The sequence below is a fragment of the Lepidochelys kempii genome, chromosome 18, assembly GCF_965140285.1.
Source record: "Lepidochelys kempii isolate rLepKem1 chromosome 18, rLepKem1.hap1, whole genome shotgun sequence".
NCBI lineage: Eukaryota > Metazoa > Chordata > Testudines > Cheloniidae > Lepidochelys > Lepidochelys kempii.
This window is the reverse complement of record NC_136397.1, coordinates 10,139,639-10,158,082: the sequence shown is the minus strand read 5'-3', so window position 1 is coordinate 10,158,082 and position 18,444 is coordinate 10,139,639. Positions and strand designations below refer to the sequence as shown.

The following is an 18,444-nucleotide window of genomic DNA, read 5'->3' as shown; positions in this document are numbered from 1 at the left end:
TACGCTAGCTGGAGATCTAGGCCAATATCAATGTATATATATTACAGGCAAATCCATTCGTTACTGCTTTCCCACTCGGGACTGTTTTCCAGAGTGCAAAGAGAAGTTAAAAAGAGATTTACCTACAGGGCATTTTAAACTTTCTATATGGTTCAATGTCCACAATACAGGATCTGTAAGGCACACCAGGATGTGTTTGATGGGGCCATTAATTGATGCCTCAGATGGCTGAAGACCATCTGTATAACAAGTGAGGCCTGTATTAACAGCCCTGTAAAAACGCCCTTTCCTGTCTTGGGGCTTAATTTATAACACAGACACTGGTGCTTCTCTATCTTTGAAAGTGCTTCCTGGGCTATAGGGGAACAGGATCGGGCCCTTTTGCGTGAAACAGTCATTACAGCTGGCGTTTCCGACGCGGGTGCTAGGCTGGACTGAACCAATGGGAGCCTGTCAAGTTAATGCACAAAGACGGGTGAATCTCAGCCTCCCACTGAAGTCAGTAAATCATATGAACCCAACGACTGTTGCTGGGGAGAGCTGAGCGTTCTATCCCAGAGGGGCCAGGTGGGGAAATGCATAAGGTTTAGGGTCTGTCTACACTCCAGTCATGGCTAGACGGACCTGAGCTAGCTTTAATCTAGCTAGCTAAGGTACCAGAGCAGCGATGCTGCAGCAGCATGGACTGCAGCATGCCCTAGTCTCCCAAGTAATTGCACAGCCCTCCCGGACTTCACGGCTTGATCCAAGCGAGTTCAGGTGTGTTTAGACTAGCAGCAATCACTGCCCATGATTTCAGTGGAAACAAACCCCTAGAGAACAGGAATGGAAGTGGAGGGGAGGCAGATGATAAAGCAACCATAACTCCCAGTTTGGAGTATAAATGCTGTAGAAAAGAGACGGGTGTAGGGTCTCAAACGCTGCCAGTGAGGCAGGCTGTAACCAGGAGAGGTGGGAATAGTGAGGCTGTGAATAATGAACCTTGCAATGCAACTCTGTGGACTGAAAGTGACAGGTGCAGGGAGCCCCATTATTTATGGCATTGGCAGCGTGGGAGCCAGACATCAAAACCTCAGAACTGCTTCCCAGCCTGCATTAAAGTCAGTTTAACCAGCAAAACTACTGCACGGTTATTTCTCTTCCGTGGCCCCCATGAACCTCCAGGCGGCTGGGCTGAGCAAAACGGGGGATTTTGACTTCACTTCACAGCTATTAGCTGCCTGGATGCCAAGCCCTCTGTTTCGGTCTGTGTCTACCACTGCCGCTATGTTTGCAACCAGGAGCGTGTCGCGCCTGCCACTTCTGTTCCTCCCTGCGCACAAGCTCTGACTCTCCAATGAGTCTGACATGAAGGCTCTTTTTCATCCAGCTCTCCCCACCCACACGCTGGGTAGGAGTTGGCAAGCCAGTCCCAGAGCAAGGAACTGTGCCAAGAGCAGCTTGTGACCACCCCCACCCGCAATGAGATGAGAAGTTCACTAAAACGCAACATGTCCGTTCCCCTGGGAAACTGTTGTTGTTTGAGTCCAGAGGGGCCTACAGGAATTTCAGCTCAGGAGAGGAAGAGGTGGGGAGGGGGTATTCGGCCCAACGCCTCTGTGCTGGTGTGTTCAGGATCACCCTGATCCTGCTCCCCACGAGCCATGTTTGTGGGATGTTAACGGGTCCCCCCCGTCAAAGTCAGGGCCTGAGAAACATCCCTGCAAGGCAGTTCTTGGTCACAGTGATCCCCCAGCTTCGGGGAGTGGTGTCTGGGCCTGCGAAATCCACACCGGGCTTGCTGCCCCTGCAATGGGATGGGGGATGTGTAAATCAGGCTTTGCAGTGGCAATTCGTTCTGTGAGTGCAAAAATGGTGGTACAAAATAGCAGGCGGGGCCTCTGGTTTTTAGGAACTGTCCCATCAGTTCGACTTGAGCCCACTGCACTGCAGTGTTGCCATGCCATGGGTGCGCCGATGGACGGCAACGTGGAGACACCCAGCTTTGTCCTGTTGGATCAACCTGGGAAAGTGGCAATTCTAAATTCCCCTCCTAGGATTCACCTAGTCAGCCAAAATCTTTCCAATGGGGAGCAGGGCCTGGCATCGCTGGTCTCATACTGGGACATATATCAGCAGGCTAGAGATGCCCTCAGCCACACAGGGCAGCTCTCCTCCGGCATATCCTAACAGCCCACTGTGGCGTAAAACTCCAGTGCTAAACCCAGTGGGCTGGAGTCCTTTCTCCTTCAAATTCACCATCTAAAATCCTGCTAAAAATGATCCATCCCTCAGCACGAATAAACACCCACCACACCTCCGCCCCTTCCCTCCCGGTGCGCTGCCCTGACCCATTATACAGAAAGAGGGCAGGGTGCCTGGGGCTGGATCGGAAGGTCCCTGGCTAGCTGGGGAACAAATCTCTGGTCTCACCAGCGGGTGCTTTGCCACTTGGTTTCCTCTGGAGACATGCGTCTCCAAGGAAGAGACGACCCCCATGTCCCGCTACAAAGCACCTCTTCACATGGCTGTCAGCGGATTGGGCCATTGCCCCCTTGGCTTCTAAGGCCTCCTATTATTATTATTAGGGTTGTGGTAGCCCTTGTCCTGGCCCAGGAACCCCCTTTGCCAGGTGCTGGACAAACACATAAGAGCATAAGAACGGCCACACTGAGTCAGACCAAGGTCCATCTAGCCCAGTTTCCTGTCTTCCGATAGTGGCCAGTGCCAGGTAGTGCCCCCGAGGGAATGAACAGAACAGGTAATCATCTAGTGATCCGTCCCCTGTCACTCATTCCCAGCTTCTGGCAAACAGAGTCTAGGGACACCATCCCTGCCTATCCTGGCTAATAGCTATTGATGGATCTATCCTCCATAAGTTCCTCCGTGAACTTATCTAGTTCTTTTTTTAACCCTGTTATAGTCTTGGTCTTCACAACATCCTCTGGCAAGGAGTTCCACAGGTTGACTGTACACTGTGTGAAGAAGTACTTCCTTTTGTTTTTTTTATTAATTAACACAGGACAGAAAGCCCTGCCCCAAAGAGCTGATAATTGACTAATAATCCCTGGCTCTTCATCTTTATCCCTCAGACATTTCCCAAAGAAAGTGAGTATTATTAACCCTGACACTGAAGACAACAGAATATAGACAAGGTGAGGAGCACAAGCAGACAATCCGAGTCAGGGTCAGCATGATGGGTACTGGTGTTAGCACACCTGCCACCTAGCATGTACCCTCGGCCCATCATCCCCTCCCCCTTTCCATCGGGGCATCATTCGGGGACATGCCTGTTGTGCATTCAGAGCTCACTGGGGTGAAAAGCACCCGCCCCACTGGCTGCTATCCTGCTGACACAAAGCCCATCAGTGACCTCTGCCGTCACCCACCTGCTCAGCTGCAGGTTTGTCAAATCAGCAAATAATCCATCCGCCTTCTTCCCTCGTCTTTATGCAGTCCCAGCCCAGCCCCTTTGCAGGACGGATTTTGATGGGGCAGCTGCTTCCTTGCCCCAGCCCAGCTTTGTCAGGGTGCAGAGAAGCCTCCAGTCTTTGGGGCAGCTATCCAGACCGACCTAAGCTCTGAGCCCTGCCTAGTTTGCCCCCCGCCCAAGGAAAAGCCAGCGATGGGAAGAGGGGAGGGATCCTGAGTAGCAGTACCTTTGGCTGCAGCCTCTCGCCCTCTGCCAGGAATTCTGCACTCCCCTTGGACACGGCAGCCAGCCCACACACCAGCCTCCTGCAGGCGTTCTGCCCAATGCCAAAGCTGTAGCACCTGGGGAAAGATGGAAATTCAGGATACAGGTCAGGGGCGAGGAGCGGGGGCCATTAGAGCAGGAGGCCGGATGTAGGATCAGTCCCCTACCCCCCCACTAATGCTGGGCAATGTAATAGCATTGAACAGTCCTGGCTCCCCTTGATTTCAATGGGAGCTGCAGGCAGTCACCCCTCTGAAATCAGCCTCCAGTGAGGTACCTAAGCATGCAGCAAGTCAGCCGGATGTTTAGCTTTGACTGCTCAGCCCTGGTCAAAAGGGGACGAAATGATAGAGGGGGATGCCTCCCTGGTGGCACCCGAAGGGACGCAGGCTTGCTGGGCACTGGCCATGGGGCACCCCCCCTCCCTCTACCTCCGCTTGCCAGCTTTTGCAGCAGCTCGCTCCCTCTCTGAATACAAACAGCCTGCTTTGGTACAGGGTCAGCTATTTTCCCCAGCTGAGTCCTGCTGATTGTCTCTGCTCAGGATTCAAATAAACTTTCTCAAGAAAAGAGCAGCCAAGTGCTTTCCTGACCTTCCCAGCCCTTCTGCTAAAGTGACCTTTTTGTTGTTGCTGCTTCTGGCTGAAGCCCGCGATCAAGAGTTGGCATCAGGCAGGAAAAACCATGGGTGTGAGCAAGCCCCTCTGCAGCCAGGGGCTTGGGCCTAGCTGGCTAGTGAAAGGCAGGCAAGAACTGATCTCACTTCATAGACTAAGGGATCAGCTCTGCTCCCACTGATGACCATGGGAACTGTGCCACTGAGCACAGGTAAATGACCAGCTGTTATAAGAGAGGGAGGGAGGGAGGGAGGGACAGAAGTCAATGGAAGTTGCAGGTGCTCAACACCTTTCAGGATTCGTCCCCGTCTGTTTAAGATACACTCCTGCCTTGGAGCAGGGGTTTCCACCTCCCTTAGGAAAGGACTGTCTAAGGACTGGTGAAGAGGAAACACAAAAAGCCCCCCCAGCACCTCGTTCCTCTATGCTTTTCTCCAGCCCTGCCTGTCTGGAACACCCTGAGCAATTACCTCTCTGGGCCTGAGAGCCTGACACCTAGGGCTGCTGCTGCTAGTCTGAGCAGAACCTTCCTCCCTCAGTGAAGGGTCTGGAGGTCCCGCTGGCCCCACAGAAGGGGAGGGTGGCGGGGCGGGAGTGATGGACACAAGGAGGGAAGGAGAATCTTCGAGGATGAGAGGGAAACTTATCATTTGTTTTTTCTGTTCTGTTTCTCTGGTTTCTGAAACTGCGTAGCAGCCTGTCCGGTGGGAAAGGTATGCAACCTGGTGCTCCAGCTAATCTGGGATCCTGTCTCTGATGGGGGCCAGGACCAGCTGTTTCAGGGGAAAGCACAAGCCCCTCCAGAACACACCTGACTTTGCCATACGGGACCCTGCAGGGTGGGGAATTCCTTCCCTGCTCCCAGCTGATGCCCCTCATCTCATGGAAAGGCCTTGTGGTTTCATTGTGTGGACAGAACTGCAGATCCTGTTATTTGTGCCCCTTCCAAATGGATTTAGGGCTCGTCTACACTTGGAAATTAATTGGGATTAAGGTAGGGTGTGATTTTAAAACGCAGTTGCTATTCCCCTGATAACTTTACATGGGGACAAGACCTTAGTACATTTACAGGGAAAGTTGCTTGATTGCATTTCCCATCAATGCAAGGAAATCACCAGGAAAGGCAACATTAACATCCAGTGCCTGCTCAGTTCACATCTTACCCCCCACACACCACATCCCTCAAATGCTCACGGCCCAGGAGCACGTGTGGGAAGTTGGGTGCTGATACTTACGCTTTTTCATGCATACCAGAGGAACTCAATCCCCACAATAGCTGCAAATCTCAACACAGCTCCCCCTTAATAAATGTCTGATCTTTTTCTAAAACCATCCCGGGACATGTGACTCAATGATTTATTGTGGCAATGAGTTCCACAAGTTCTCTTTATGTCACATGAATACCATGCATTTCCTTTGAGCTGCTTTTCACATTTGCTTTTCAGAATATTTGATTTTTATGCTGCCCCGCACTGGACCCAGCTGGGACTCAGAACCAGATGTATTAAAAGACCGCAAGGAAGACTGTTCTCAGGTCAATCCTGCAAGCAGAAGACATCAGTGAAGAGGCTGCTTTAGTGAAACTGCCAGCCCAATTTCCCTGGCTCAGATTGTCTGCATGACCTTCCAGAAAAGGACCTGAACTTCTGGGATCCATTCCAAACCCTGCTACCACAAGCTACCACCCTGCCTTTCATTCTGATTGTGGGATGACTGTGAAATGTAAGATGGAGGCCTGCTCCTGGCATTGCACTCCGAGTCCCCTCCATGCTGGATTTTTTGCCATATGCCAGAGGATCCCAGAGTTATCCACACCTGGTGGAGAAAGAGTGATTCCGCAGCAGCTCAATGACCTTCCCGGTGTTGCTGACAGCTCCGTCGGTCAGCAGGAAGAGCAGGCGCGGGTGGCCCCTGTGGATGGGCTGCCGGATGATCCACTTTAAAGGGGATAAGATGTTGGTGCCGCCCATATCCGCCCGGATCTTCTTGATGCTCTCACACGCAATAGCCAGACTCTCCTGCAAAGGGAGCAGAAGTGCCCACTAGCTAGAGTCATTGTGGTAAATATTGTGATTGATGCTGAGCGCTGACATAACACTTTTTGTCTGGGGATCCCGAAGCACATTACGACATTGCTACGCCCCCATTTTAGCGGATGGGGGAAACAGGGGCCTGGTGAGGAGAAGTGACTTGCTGTGGGTCAGACAGCAAGTCAGTGGAAGAGCTGGGAATGCAACCCACATCTTTTCAACTTTTGGTCCCCTGCTCTAACCACCAAGCCACGCTGCCTCTGTAAAAGGCATGCACCCAATGCGTCTGCAGCTATTTTCTGTAGGTGAAATTTGCAGAGGGCAGCGCAAGGCATATGCGACACAGAAATCCCACTTAAGCTTGATGCTTTATGGCTTAAACGGGGCTAGTGCCCGGGCAGGGTGCCGCTGCTGTCCCTCTGCAAGGGAGTAATTTCACCCTGTGTGCAAGGGCAGCTGCGATTGTGTAGACCTGTGTGTTTGTCCTTAGACAGTGAGCTCCCTAGAGCAGGGTCTCTGCTTCTTCTGTGCTTGGAAGGTGCTTCCATAAATAAACAATAGCACATTGCAGGTGCTTCTGTAAATAAACAATAACAGCGATGAAGACAATTGCATGGTGCATACGTGACAGCAGTACATGTGAGCACATGGGCCCAGCAGCAAAGGTCCTGCACTGTATGTATGAATGGGAGAAAAGTGGAAGTCAGTGCATGGGATCTTTTGTGATAGCAGGGTGCATGTCTAGGGCTGCACAAGGTATACGCAAAACTGTGTGTGTATTTTTGTGTGGCTGGCTATCCAGTGCCTGTTAATCCACACCCTAAGGAACTCTTCGTGCTGCTCAGCCCAAAGCTATGGATTTGTTTTAGGTGAGGGTGATCTGTGCCATCGACCCAGACATCAGGAGGTAATAGCCTCATGCCTGTAACATTCTAGGCGTGAATGACTGCACATACAGTAGCCTTTTTATGGAAAGGCTAGATCCCATTTGTCAATGTCTGATGCTATGTGGGGTGCAAACCCCGACCCTGCAGTATGCTGGGCTACAAGAGGACATGTGGGTCTTTTCTAGTGACATGGCGATGGCTCAGAGGCATAAAGGCCTGGCCCCTGCTGGAGAAGGGGGCTGGGTTGATGAAATCTGAAGAGTTAGCTCTTTTCTGTTTCAGAAGGTTTCTGATCATTCTGGCTCTTGCTCATTAGCTCATTCGGGAAGAGCTCAGCATGGCCAGTGCAGAGAGAGTCCAGGAAAGGTAGGTTCCTAAAAGCCATGTGATGGAAAGTCAGAACCTCCGAACCTAGGTCGCTATCTTGGCCACAACGAAAGGGGTTCTGGTGTCTCAGAGGTTCTGTCCTCTCAGAAAAAGTCCCTGGAATTCATGTACCCAGTGTGGAAGATCTGGGATATTAGCACCCCTCTGTTAATACCTGTCAATGGGAGCATACCAGCCCAAGTGAAGGAACCTGGACTCCAGAACAAGAGGATTGTAGCTAATGGTGTGTGCAGCTGCTTCACACAGAGAGGCAGAGCCGTGAGTGAGCTACAGAACCAGCTCCCTGGACCAGATGACCCCAGGGCAGGGCACGGTTGGCACCAGCTGCAGCACGTTCCCTGCTACCACCCTGAAAAGGTAGCACGTGCCAGCCCCTGCAGCAGCGTCCGAGCTGCAAGGCCTTTGCTCTCTTCTGTGAAGGCCAAGGAGTTCAGAAATGTCTTCACCCACCTCACAGTAAGTGTGACTGGAAGGAAAGAGGGTCTTAAAGGTCGACCCAAATCCAATGATGTTGAAGAGGCATGCCGGTGCCAGGCTCTTGAGTATGACCAGCAGGGCATCCTGTGAGGGTGAAGGAAATAAAAGTGAACACATCAGGAAGCCTGATATCTGATTGGCAGCCTTGGCTTTACCAGCAACATTACCCTCCTGGCTTTCCTTCTCCACGTTAACTTCACCACTACCCTGCATTTGGCGGCATGCAGTTCAATAACACAACAGAATAACACTGCTTGTTTCACAGAATCATAGAAATGCAGGGCAGGAAGGGACCACAAAAGGTCATCAAGTCCAGCCTGCGGCACTGAGGCAGGGCCAAGTAAATCTAGACTCTCCCTGACAGCTATTTGTCCAGCCTGTTCAAAAAAACCTCCAGTGATGGGAATTCCACACCCGCCCTTGGAAGCCTGTTCCAGAGCTTAGCTACCCTTAGAGTTAGAAAGTTTTTCCTAATCGCTAACCTAAATCTCCCTTGCTACAGATTAAGTGCATAACTTCTTGTCCTACCTTCAGTGGACATGGAGAACAATTGATCATCGTCCTCTTTGTAACAGCCCTTCACATATTGGAAGACTGCTAACAGGGGCCACCTCAGTCTTCTTTTCTCAAGCTTGGTTTTTTTTAACCTTTCCTCATCGGTCAGGTTCTTTAACTCGCTTATCATTTTTGTTGTTCTCCTCTGGATTCTCCTAATTTGTCCACATTTTTCCTAAAGTGTGGCACCCAGAATTGGACACAGAACTCCAGCTGAGGCCTCACCAGTGCTGAGTAGAGTGGGACAATTAGCTCATGAACTTAAATACAACATTCCTGCTAATACACCCCAGAATGATATCAGCCTCGTTCACAACTGCATCACATTGTTGATTCAGCTTCAATTTGTGATCCACGATCACCCCCAGATCCTTTTCAGTCATACTACCACCCAGCTAGTTACTCCCCATTATGTAGTCACGTATTTGCGTTTTCCTTCCCAAGTGAAGTACTTTGCACTTATCTTTGTTAAATTTCATTTTGTTGATTTCAGATCATTTTTCTAATTTGTCAAGGTTATTTTAAATTCTAATCTAATTCTATTCTTCAAAGTGCTAGCCTCCCCTCCCAACTTGGTGTCATCCTCAAATTTTATACGCATACTCTCCATTCCATTATCCAAGTAATTAAGGAAAACATTGACTAGTACCAGACCCAGGACTGACCCCTGCAGGACCTCACTACATACACCCTCCCAGTTGGACAGCGAACCATTCATAATGACTCTTTGAGTATGGTCTTTCAGCCAGATGCACACCCACCTTATAGTAATTTCATCTAGACCACAATTTCCAAGTTTGCTTTTAAGTGATTCACACATTAAGAAAACACTGCATGCATCTGATGGCTATTCTCCTCCAAAAAAGCTCCTCAGGACAGAGATGGGTAGTATGCACCACAAAATGTAAGATTTTGGGGCATGGGTTTTAATAAGAGGCTTTACAGAACTTTAATAGAATTGTTTTCGTGAACTTTAAAAAATCAATGTGAGCTGTAGCTCACGAAAGCTTATGCTCAAATAAATTGGTTAGTCTCTAAGGTGCCACAAGTCCTCCTTTTCTTTTTGCGAATACAGACTATCACGGCAGTTACTCTGAAACCAATTTTTGGACAGAAATCTTCTTTTGTGAATGTAGCCATGTGTATTGTGAGAGAAACTGTCTGCTGTGTTTTTTTCTTGAGCAAAGTGCACAAAACAAACAAAACAGCATAAATGCCGAAAAAAATCAGTTTTTTAAAAAAAATTTTAAACTGCTTTCTCTCCGAATGAATGATTTTTCACCTGAAAAATTCTCTGTAACTTTCCCTTCTGAACTGGTTCTTTTTATTAGAGAAAAGAAATGTAATCGATCTCACATCATGCATGGTGGGAATGGAATGCTCCAGGATGAAGGGTGCTGCTTGTTTTGACAACAAACAGGAGACAGTGGATATGGAGTTCACTTGTGAAAAAGAGGATGGTTAAAGGCCAAGTGCAGGTCAGTGATTTGTGTTGTTCCAGAGTGGTTTAGTGTTGTGTGTTTACATGAGGATGAGATCATACAGTTGTCAGTTTGCCTTGGGCAGCAGAAACCCAAGAGCCAGCCCTGAGAGAATAACTGCTAAGGTCAAAGGAAGTGGGAGAGCCTCCTCACTTTCTCATTGACAGAGGCGTGGATTAGATGACCCAAAAGCCAAGAAGTTAAAAATATACCATTTCCAATCGAAGGGGAATTTTAGATTATCAGACTGTAACTTCCCAATTGGAACTTCGCCATAGCACCAGAGTTAAACACTTCAGCTCTTAGGGCTTGTTCCAAAGCCCAGTGAAGTTCATGGAAAAATGCCATGAGGCTTGGGATCAGATCCTTAAAGTCTTATAGTAACTTTATTGCCACAAGTTGATAGCACCTCTCTAGCTTCATGGCCACCCCAAATTCATTCCTACAAACAGAAAAGGAGTACTTGTGGCACCTTAGAGACTAACCAATTTATTTGAGCATGAGCTTTCGTGAGCTACAGCTCACATTGATCCTACAAACAGTGCATCACATCTGCAAGGCATCCAGGTCTGGAGCTCCCAGTGACTTCAGTGGGGGGGGGGGTTATGCCTGAGCCCTGTACTGTTACACACACACACACACACACACACACACAACCCTGGCTCATGACTGGCTGAAAACAGTCATGTGACAAGTCCGTAAGTTTGTACTGGAGACTCTCGGAGAGGTAAACAATACAGAGACCTGGAGCAATGTTAACCGATGTACATGTATGCGTTTTGACCGGCTGCAGATGAGTTAGGGAAAACTGAATTAGTGAGAGAACATATTCAAATTGCTGCTTCCTGAAAGGTTCAGCAGAGGTGATTTTTTTCCCCCCAGGATCTTGAAGTTGGTATTTTAAGAAGTAGTTTTCAAAAACAGATTTCCAGATATTTCTAATGAAGCAATTCAAATGTATGTTACAAATACGGACTTCACGTTTCAGTGAGCAGGAAGATTTATCGCTCCTTAAGTTAACTATTGATCTCAGTTCTGCTGCACTCGATATTTATCTCACAGATCCATAAACCTAGATGTTCACCTCAAGAGAAGTCAATATCTGCTTCTTATTCCATGTTTGCCAATATATATGCTTGACACAGTCACACTTACCACCCTGTATACAGTGTTTTTGAAATGGTGAGCTGCATTAGAGCAGGATTGCCAGAATGAAATCAGCCGCAGGAAATTAAAAGCATTGAACTTTCCCCCTTAACATTTTAGTCTGGAATTCCCTTCCCTCTCCCCTCACCCCCTCCCACCCCCCGATTACACACACACAGAAAACAAGCACCAAATTACTCCCTATCTATTCATTTTTGATTCATTTTAATCTACAGATAGCACTGTTGTCACATAGCACAGTTTTCATACCACGCAGCTCCATTTCCTCCTTCTAACACATCCAAGTTCATCCCATGCAATTTATAGTCCAAGCTGATGACTATGCAAATGTTATTCAATCAAGTTCAATCCATCCAAAATACATTAAAAGCAGCAACTGCATTCAGACATTTACGAACGACAGAAGCCAGGAGAAAACAGGAGAGTGGGTTTTTTTTTTCTTCTGAAGATACATTGCCTTGAAAGGTGGCCTCTCCTTTTCCTTAGAAGTAGAAGGGAAAGGGTGGGCTGGCAAGCATCCTTCTTCCATTCAGGATGGCCACACGACTGGAAATCTTCAAGCGTATTTCTTACCATGCTAGTTAAACTGCCAGGCAGAACCCAAAGCCTTCCTGAGCAGTCCCATTTCAGTACCAGAGACAGTTCCCTCAAAGTGGCTATTGTAGGCTAGGATTTTCAAAGGAGTTAGGTACATAAAGCCAGGGTGCCTAACTCCCTTCAGTCCCTTTAAAAATCCCAGCCATAAAGAATAATGAGTTAAATTCAGCTCTGATGTAACTGGTAGGACAGGTTTCAGAGTAACAGCCGTGTTAGTCTGTATTCGCAAAAAGAACAGGAGGACTTGTGGCACCTTAGAGACTAACCAATTTATTTGAGCATGAGCTTTCGTGAGCTACAGCTCACTTCATCGGACGCATACCGTGGAAAATACAGAAGATGTTTTTATACACACAAACCATGAAAAAAGGGGTGATTATCACTACAGAAGGTTTTCTCTCCCCCCACCCCACTCTCCTGCTGGTAATAGCTTATGTAAAGTGGGACAGGTGGGACTGGTAGGACAGCTTTCAGAGTAGCAGCCGTGTTCGTCTGTATTCACAAAAAGAACAGGAGGACTGGGGCACCTTAGAGACTGACCCATTTATTTGAGCATCCGATGCAGTGAGCCGTAGCTCACGAAAGCTCACGCTCAAATAAATTGGTTAGTGTCCAAGGTGCCGCACGTCCTCCTCTGGTAGGGTAGGGTTACACATGCAGGATGCACTGTATGTCAGAAAATAGGTGAAAGTGACAAAATAGTGTAAGTTCCACAGACCTGGCACTCACTGGGTTTGTAACAGGAGTGTAATTTACACAGCTTCCTGCATCAGCCTGAAATTATTTTTGATAATGACCAGGCTTGACCTGCTTAGCTTGTAAGAATTAATGAACCCATAGCTCAAGGTTATACGTTAAATAACATTACACAGCACCAATCCCTGATAGGGCACATCTCATCCATAGATCTTGCCATGCTACACACAGATGGGCACAGATTATTTTAGTTACTAAATAACAATACTCTTTCACATTTATCTAGGGCAGTGGTTCTCAAGGGTAAGGACTAGGACTAAGTCTCAGGCAATAATGGGTGTGTCCTTAGGTGAGTCACTGAATCTCTCTGTGTTTCAGTTCCCCAACTGTAAAATGGGGATAATAGCCCTTCTTTTCTCCCACCCTTTGTCTGTCCTGTCTATTTAGATTGTAAGCTCTTTGTGTACCAGCAGCTGGCACAATGGGGCCCTGAATTCAGCTGGAGATTCTAGGTGCTACTCTCAAAAATATAAAATAAATTATAACAACTAACTTTGCCTAAAACACCCCTGTGAATAAGATCCCCCTTTGCAAGTGGGTAAACTGAGGCCTGGGAAGATAAGTGACTTGCCCTAGTCCACGCAGTGAATCAGTAGCGAAGCTGGGAATAGAATCTAGATTTTCTGACCCTAGATACTGCTCCTCTGAGTGGGAAGGAATGCACACAAAGCAGAACAGAAGCTCCTAATGACTATCAGGTTATAAAATGGGGGGGGGAGCAGTGTTTCCTTGCACATCAGTGAAGTAATCTTTCATCTCCAGTGGCTCTGACATCTCAGTGTAGCCCTTTGGTGATACCATCGCAGGGAACAGTAAGCTCTGCAGTCAGCTCTGTTCCCTAAGTGGCCCGCGGGTCTCACACTTGCAAGGGTGAGAGAAGGGCTTTTGCCTGGCAGGACGGGACTGCATGCTTTTCAAAGAATGACAAAGGGAATTTTAAATGCGGTGATACTTAAATCTATTTCTTTAAAATTCACGTGTGCACACACAAACATGCAGGTATGCACCCAGGCAAGCACACAAACACACGTGTGCATACATAAGATTTAGGGTACTAGGCTTTAGTGGCCCCCAGGCAGGCTCTGGCTCTCTGCAGGTGGCCTGTACAAACTAGCCCTTCCAGAACTCTGCCAACAGCCAGCACATAGCAGGCAGCGCTCTCATTCTCTGCGGGTGGGGGCCTTCCAAATCCTGTTCCCATGGAAACAAGAGTCAGCTTGGCAATGATAAGACTTTGAACAGGGCTCCTGCTGGGCGACCTCCGGTGCAAGTCCCAGAGGCAGACTATGCCCAGAAGGGGATGCACCAGTGCCCAGGACTGGGCTCCTGCAGCGGTAGGGGTTCTCCATCCACCTAGCTCAGCCCCAGACATGGGTGGCACTGTGGGAAGAGAGGGTGTGGCCGCACACCTGGTGCTGAGCTAATTCAGTGGCTCTCCCAGGTATTCTCTGCCTGCAGGGCATTCACCAGCAACTTAGAGCTGCCCTTTCCTAGCAGAAATTCCAGGGGAAGGGTGGCTTTGCAAACCCCACCGGCCCTCTCCAGGGCTAGGGATTGCAACAGCCCCTACTGGCTCAGGAAAATGTAAAATGCAGGGGTGAACTGACCCCAGAGAGTCCAGAAGGAAATCTTTCCAGGGCTGCTCCTCCCCAAACTGCAGCTGCTCACTGAGACCTGCCAGGGCCAGCTGGCAAACACAGACCTGGCCTCTGAAGTGCAATAGGCATAGACAAGAATCATTAAATAGTGACTAGAGAGATTTCCCCGTCGATGGCTGTAGGAGTTTCAAGGAGGGAAATTTGGCTAAGTCCAGGCCTGTACAGTTATACCAGACAGTGGTGCACAGCCAGACTCTGTCCTGATTTACGCCCTTTTCAGGGTATGTCTGCATTGCAGCCAGGGTGGGTGAATGGCAGTTTGCGTGGACATATCTGTACCATGCTAGCTTGCTAAAGATAGAAACCTCAGGCTTCAGCGTGGGCTGTACCAACCATCCGACCCCCCAACCTTCACCCCCAGGTCTGTACTTGCTTGTACAGCTGGTGCTGAAGCCTGCCGTGTGGCATTCTCACTTCTATTGTTATCAACTAACTAGAGTGCATCTAGCACGGGTTTGTCTAGCCAAACCGCCATTCCCACAGGGTAGATGTCCCTGAAGTCACTGGGGGAAGCTGACACTGAATCCATCCCAAGGGAAGAATATTTGCCAGCCATACCCAAGCCCCCTGGCTTACTGCCCATCTTCTCTTATTTCACTCCTGAGGGGGTCATCTCTAAGCCCCCCATTCGGCAAAGCACTTAATGGGACCTCCAAGAACTAAATAGTCACCTTGGCTCTCATAGGGCCCAATCCTGTGAGCTGTATTCATATAAATAGCCCCACTGAACTCACTGAGTCTCCTCATGTGAGTAAGGTTTGCAGGACTGAGCCTATAGGGACTGATCCAAAATGCACTGAAAACAATGGAAAGGCTCCCACTGACTTCTGGGGCCTTGGCCAAAGCCAGTTACCATAATGTCGTCAAAACAATATGACGTGTTTATATAGGGTTATAGCTCATATGTAGGGCCGTACCAAATTCACGGCCATGAAAAACACCTCACAGCCCATGAAATCTGGTCTCCCCCCGTGAAATCTGGTCTTTTGTGTGCTTTTATCCTATACTATATAGATTTCAAGGGAGAGACCAGCATTTCTCAAATTGGGGGTCCAGGCTCAAAAGGGAGTTGCGGGGGGGGGGGTCACAAGGTTATTTTACGGGGGTGCAGTATTGCCACCCTTACTTCTCCACTGCCTTCAGAGCGGAGAGCGCCCCGCCAGCAGTACTGCAGAAATCAGGGTGGCAACACCAGACCGGGCCATCCTTACTTCTGTGCTGCAGCTGGCAACGGCTCGGCCTTCAGAGCTGGGCTCCCGGCCAGCAGCCGCTGCTCTCCAGCGGCCCAGCTCTGAAGGCAGGGAGCCACCAGCAGCAGCGCAGAAGTAAGGGTAGCCGTACCGTAACCTCCCCCTACAATAACCTTGCGACCCCCCCCAACTCCTTTTTGGGTCAGGACTCCTACAATTACAACACCCTGACATTTCAGATTTAAATAGCTGAAATCATGAAATTTATGATTTTTAAAATCCGGTGACAGTGAAATTGACCAAAATGGACTGTGAATTTGGTAGGCCCCTACTCCTATGTACCTACGGATTACAGTGCATATGGCACATCCCCTGGCATATGCACTTGTACCTATCTACCTCGACAGCTCAATGTCACCCACTGCTCATATAGTCATTGCGCAATGCAGCAGCTCTTTAACACTGCACAGCAAAACCACCGGACAGTTGAGCACAGGCCACAAAGAACTCCTTTACCAGTCAAAGCTGCAAAGGGAATTTGAACAGGTACATTATTGACTATTATTTATAATGGCACCTTCTATCCAAAGAGCTCAACGTCCTTCACACATTCCACAGAGGTAGGTAAATGTTGTTATTTTGCTTTTACAGCGAGGAAAACAGAGGCCCTGACTGGTGAAATGACTTGCCCAGGGTCACAGAGCAGGTCAGTGGCAGAACGCCACCTACAGAGTGACTGGCACCAACCACTTCCTGCGGCGTTTTGAGTTTCTTTGGGGGTCTTCCATCAAAGTACTGACCTGTCCCAACACTCTGTTTAATTTGACCAGACAAAGGCTGTGAAATTTGACCAGACAAAGGTAGAATGGCTGAAGAACACATTACATGCAAACCAGTGAGATGCTGAAAACCAAACTGCTTTGGATTTGTTCCATCCACAGAAAGAACACCCCATGACCCCCAGAGAGCCGAGAAAGATGGGCAGAGATGCTTCATCAGCACTTAAAGAAACACTTTTGCTAGCTAATATTTAACCAGAATTTAATGTTCAGCCAATTCTCCGCAACTGCAGATCCCTAGGAGTCATGTTTTACCCCCTGTGGTACCTTGACGCGGTTGATGTTTGTGCCGCTCATGCTTCCACTGCGGTCTATCAGAAATATAAACTCTCCCTGGGTTTCCCTGAGGTCTGGCTGGCTGGTTCTCAGGTCAGGGCAGAAGTTCAGCATGATCACGGGGTGGTGAGGGATGTCCTTGTTCAGGCGTTTCCTGATGATTTCCGTCTGCAACAAGCAAGAAATGAACTTGAGAGGAAGAGCTCAGTGTGGCGGTTTATCTGTAAAACCCCTCCATGTATTGTCCCTTTCCCCCCACCCCACCTTTTAGCTCTAGGCATGAATCAGAGCAGTGTAAAAAACATAGTGGCAAAAACACCTGAGCCCTGTCTATGCTACAGCTTCCCCATTCCTACCCCCTGTGGGGCAGCTCCAGTGCTCAATTACATGTCTGATTTCAGGGAAGATACATTCTGGAGGGCAAATGCTGCATGAGACCCCTAATCCGAGAATACCTACATATTGACTGCCTGCATGAATGCACAGTGGGAACACAACCAATCTACATCTTGGGATAACCACCTTATGGCAGAGGATCTCCAAATGCTTTATTAAGTAAGCCTCTCTGTATGAAGTCGGTACATATTATTAGCATGTGCATTTTACATATGGGGAAACTGAGGCCCTGTGCCATTAAGTGACTTGCTCAAGGTCATACAGAAATTAAATGGCAGAGCTAGGAACAGAACACATGACAGCCTCAGGCATTGTTCCACATCTAAATGGGGCACAATGGCCGGCTCTGTTATTTTCTGCTCTTTCTGTTTTTTTCTACCTGTTCTTTTTATCATATTTTATCACATACATTAAAATACCTGGCCTACCACTCCAGGTATAATTGCAGTAGAAAACTGCATGATACATAGTTTCTTCACTACACATCAGACCTCAGACCTATTGGCTTTTTGCATTTTTTCATTTTACTCTACGTATCAATCTTCATTTTAAAAAATCAATAACATTGAACTTTAAAAAAAAAGAGGGCCCATGATGCTTTTAGACTCCTCTTTGTTATGTGTATTAGGGTTATTTATTTATATTACCATAATGCCCAGGAGCCCCACTCATGGACCTATACCCCACTGTGTTAGGTGCTGTACAACAACAGAACAAAAAGCCGACAGAGCCTAAGCTGACGTGAATCAACTGAGCTCCATTGACGTATGGAGCAACGCCGATTTATACCAGTTGTGCATCTGGCCCCTTGTCCCAGCTCGGCAGTACTGAAACACACACTTAAGTCAACAATTTGTCTGAAAAAAAGAAAAAAAAAGCCCAAGGCTGCCGATTCTCTCTGATTCTGCCTGAATGATTGCTCTTATTTTATACAGCCAGTAAGGCTTCCATTCCCTGAGCCCTCTATAATGTCATTACAAACCCTTCTTTTTCTGTATTGGTCTGCACATACCGCTGATCTCTCCCCAGCTCAGCCCCACTTCGGGTTGATCTGCACACAGGGGCTTTATTTGTCAGCAACACAGACAGAATTTCTCTCCCCCTGCCCCCTGTGGAAATGTATATCACATTTATAGGTATACGTACAGAACCCTGTAGTTACCTTAGCCTGGCTACAAATGACAAGGACTATTGACTCGCATGCTTCAGCATCTAAATTGCTCACCAGCTGCAGGGGTTGGGAAGTCATTTTGCTCCCCCCTCCCCATATAATGTCACATTGTTTCACCCCTTCCTCAGAAGCATGCAGCATTGACCTCTGTCAGAAAGCAGACTAAAGAGCCCTTGGTGTCTTCCAGCATTGTAATTACTATTCAGCTGTATACAGATTGTAATAACACCTTTGGATTCACAAGGGAAGCCTGGTGTCAGCCAAGAGATGGAGACAGCTTGCTG

The 18,444-nt window shown here is 48.2% G+C and overlaps 1 protein-coding gene across 2 annotated transcripts in view; it reads right to left on the bottom strand.

Annotated features, from left to right (window-relative positions):
• Positions 1-18,444, bottom strand: part of VWA5B1 (von Willebrand factor A domain containing 5B1) — a 77,707-nt gene that overhangs the window by 31,548 nt on the left and 27,715 nt on the right. For both annotated transcript variants that reach the window (XM_073316624.2, XM_078849314.1), the window contains exons 8-11: positions 16,585-16,761; positions 8,048-8,158; positions 6,109-6,311; positions 3,639-3,753 (exon numbers count right to left, since the gene is read on the bottom strand). In XM_073316624.2, the coding sequence (XP_073172725.2) occupies positions 3,639-3,753; positions 6,109-6,311; positions 8,048-8,158; positions 16,585-16,761 (606 nt within the window). The remainder of the gene's footprint in view (positions 1-3,638; positions 3,754-6,108; positions 6,312-8,047; positions 8,159-16,584; positions 16,762-18,444) is intronic.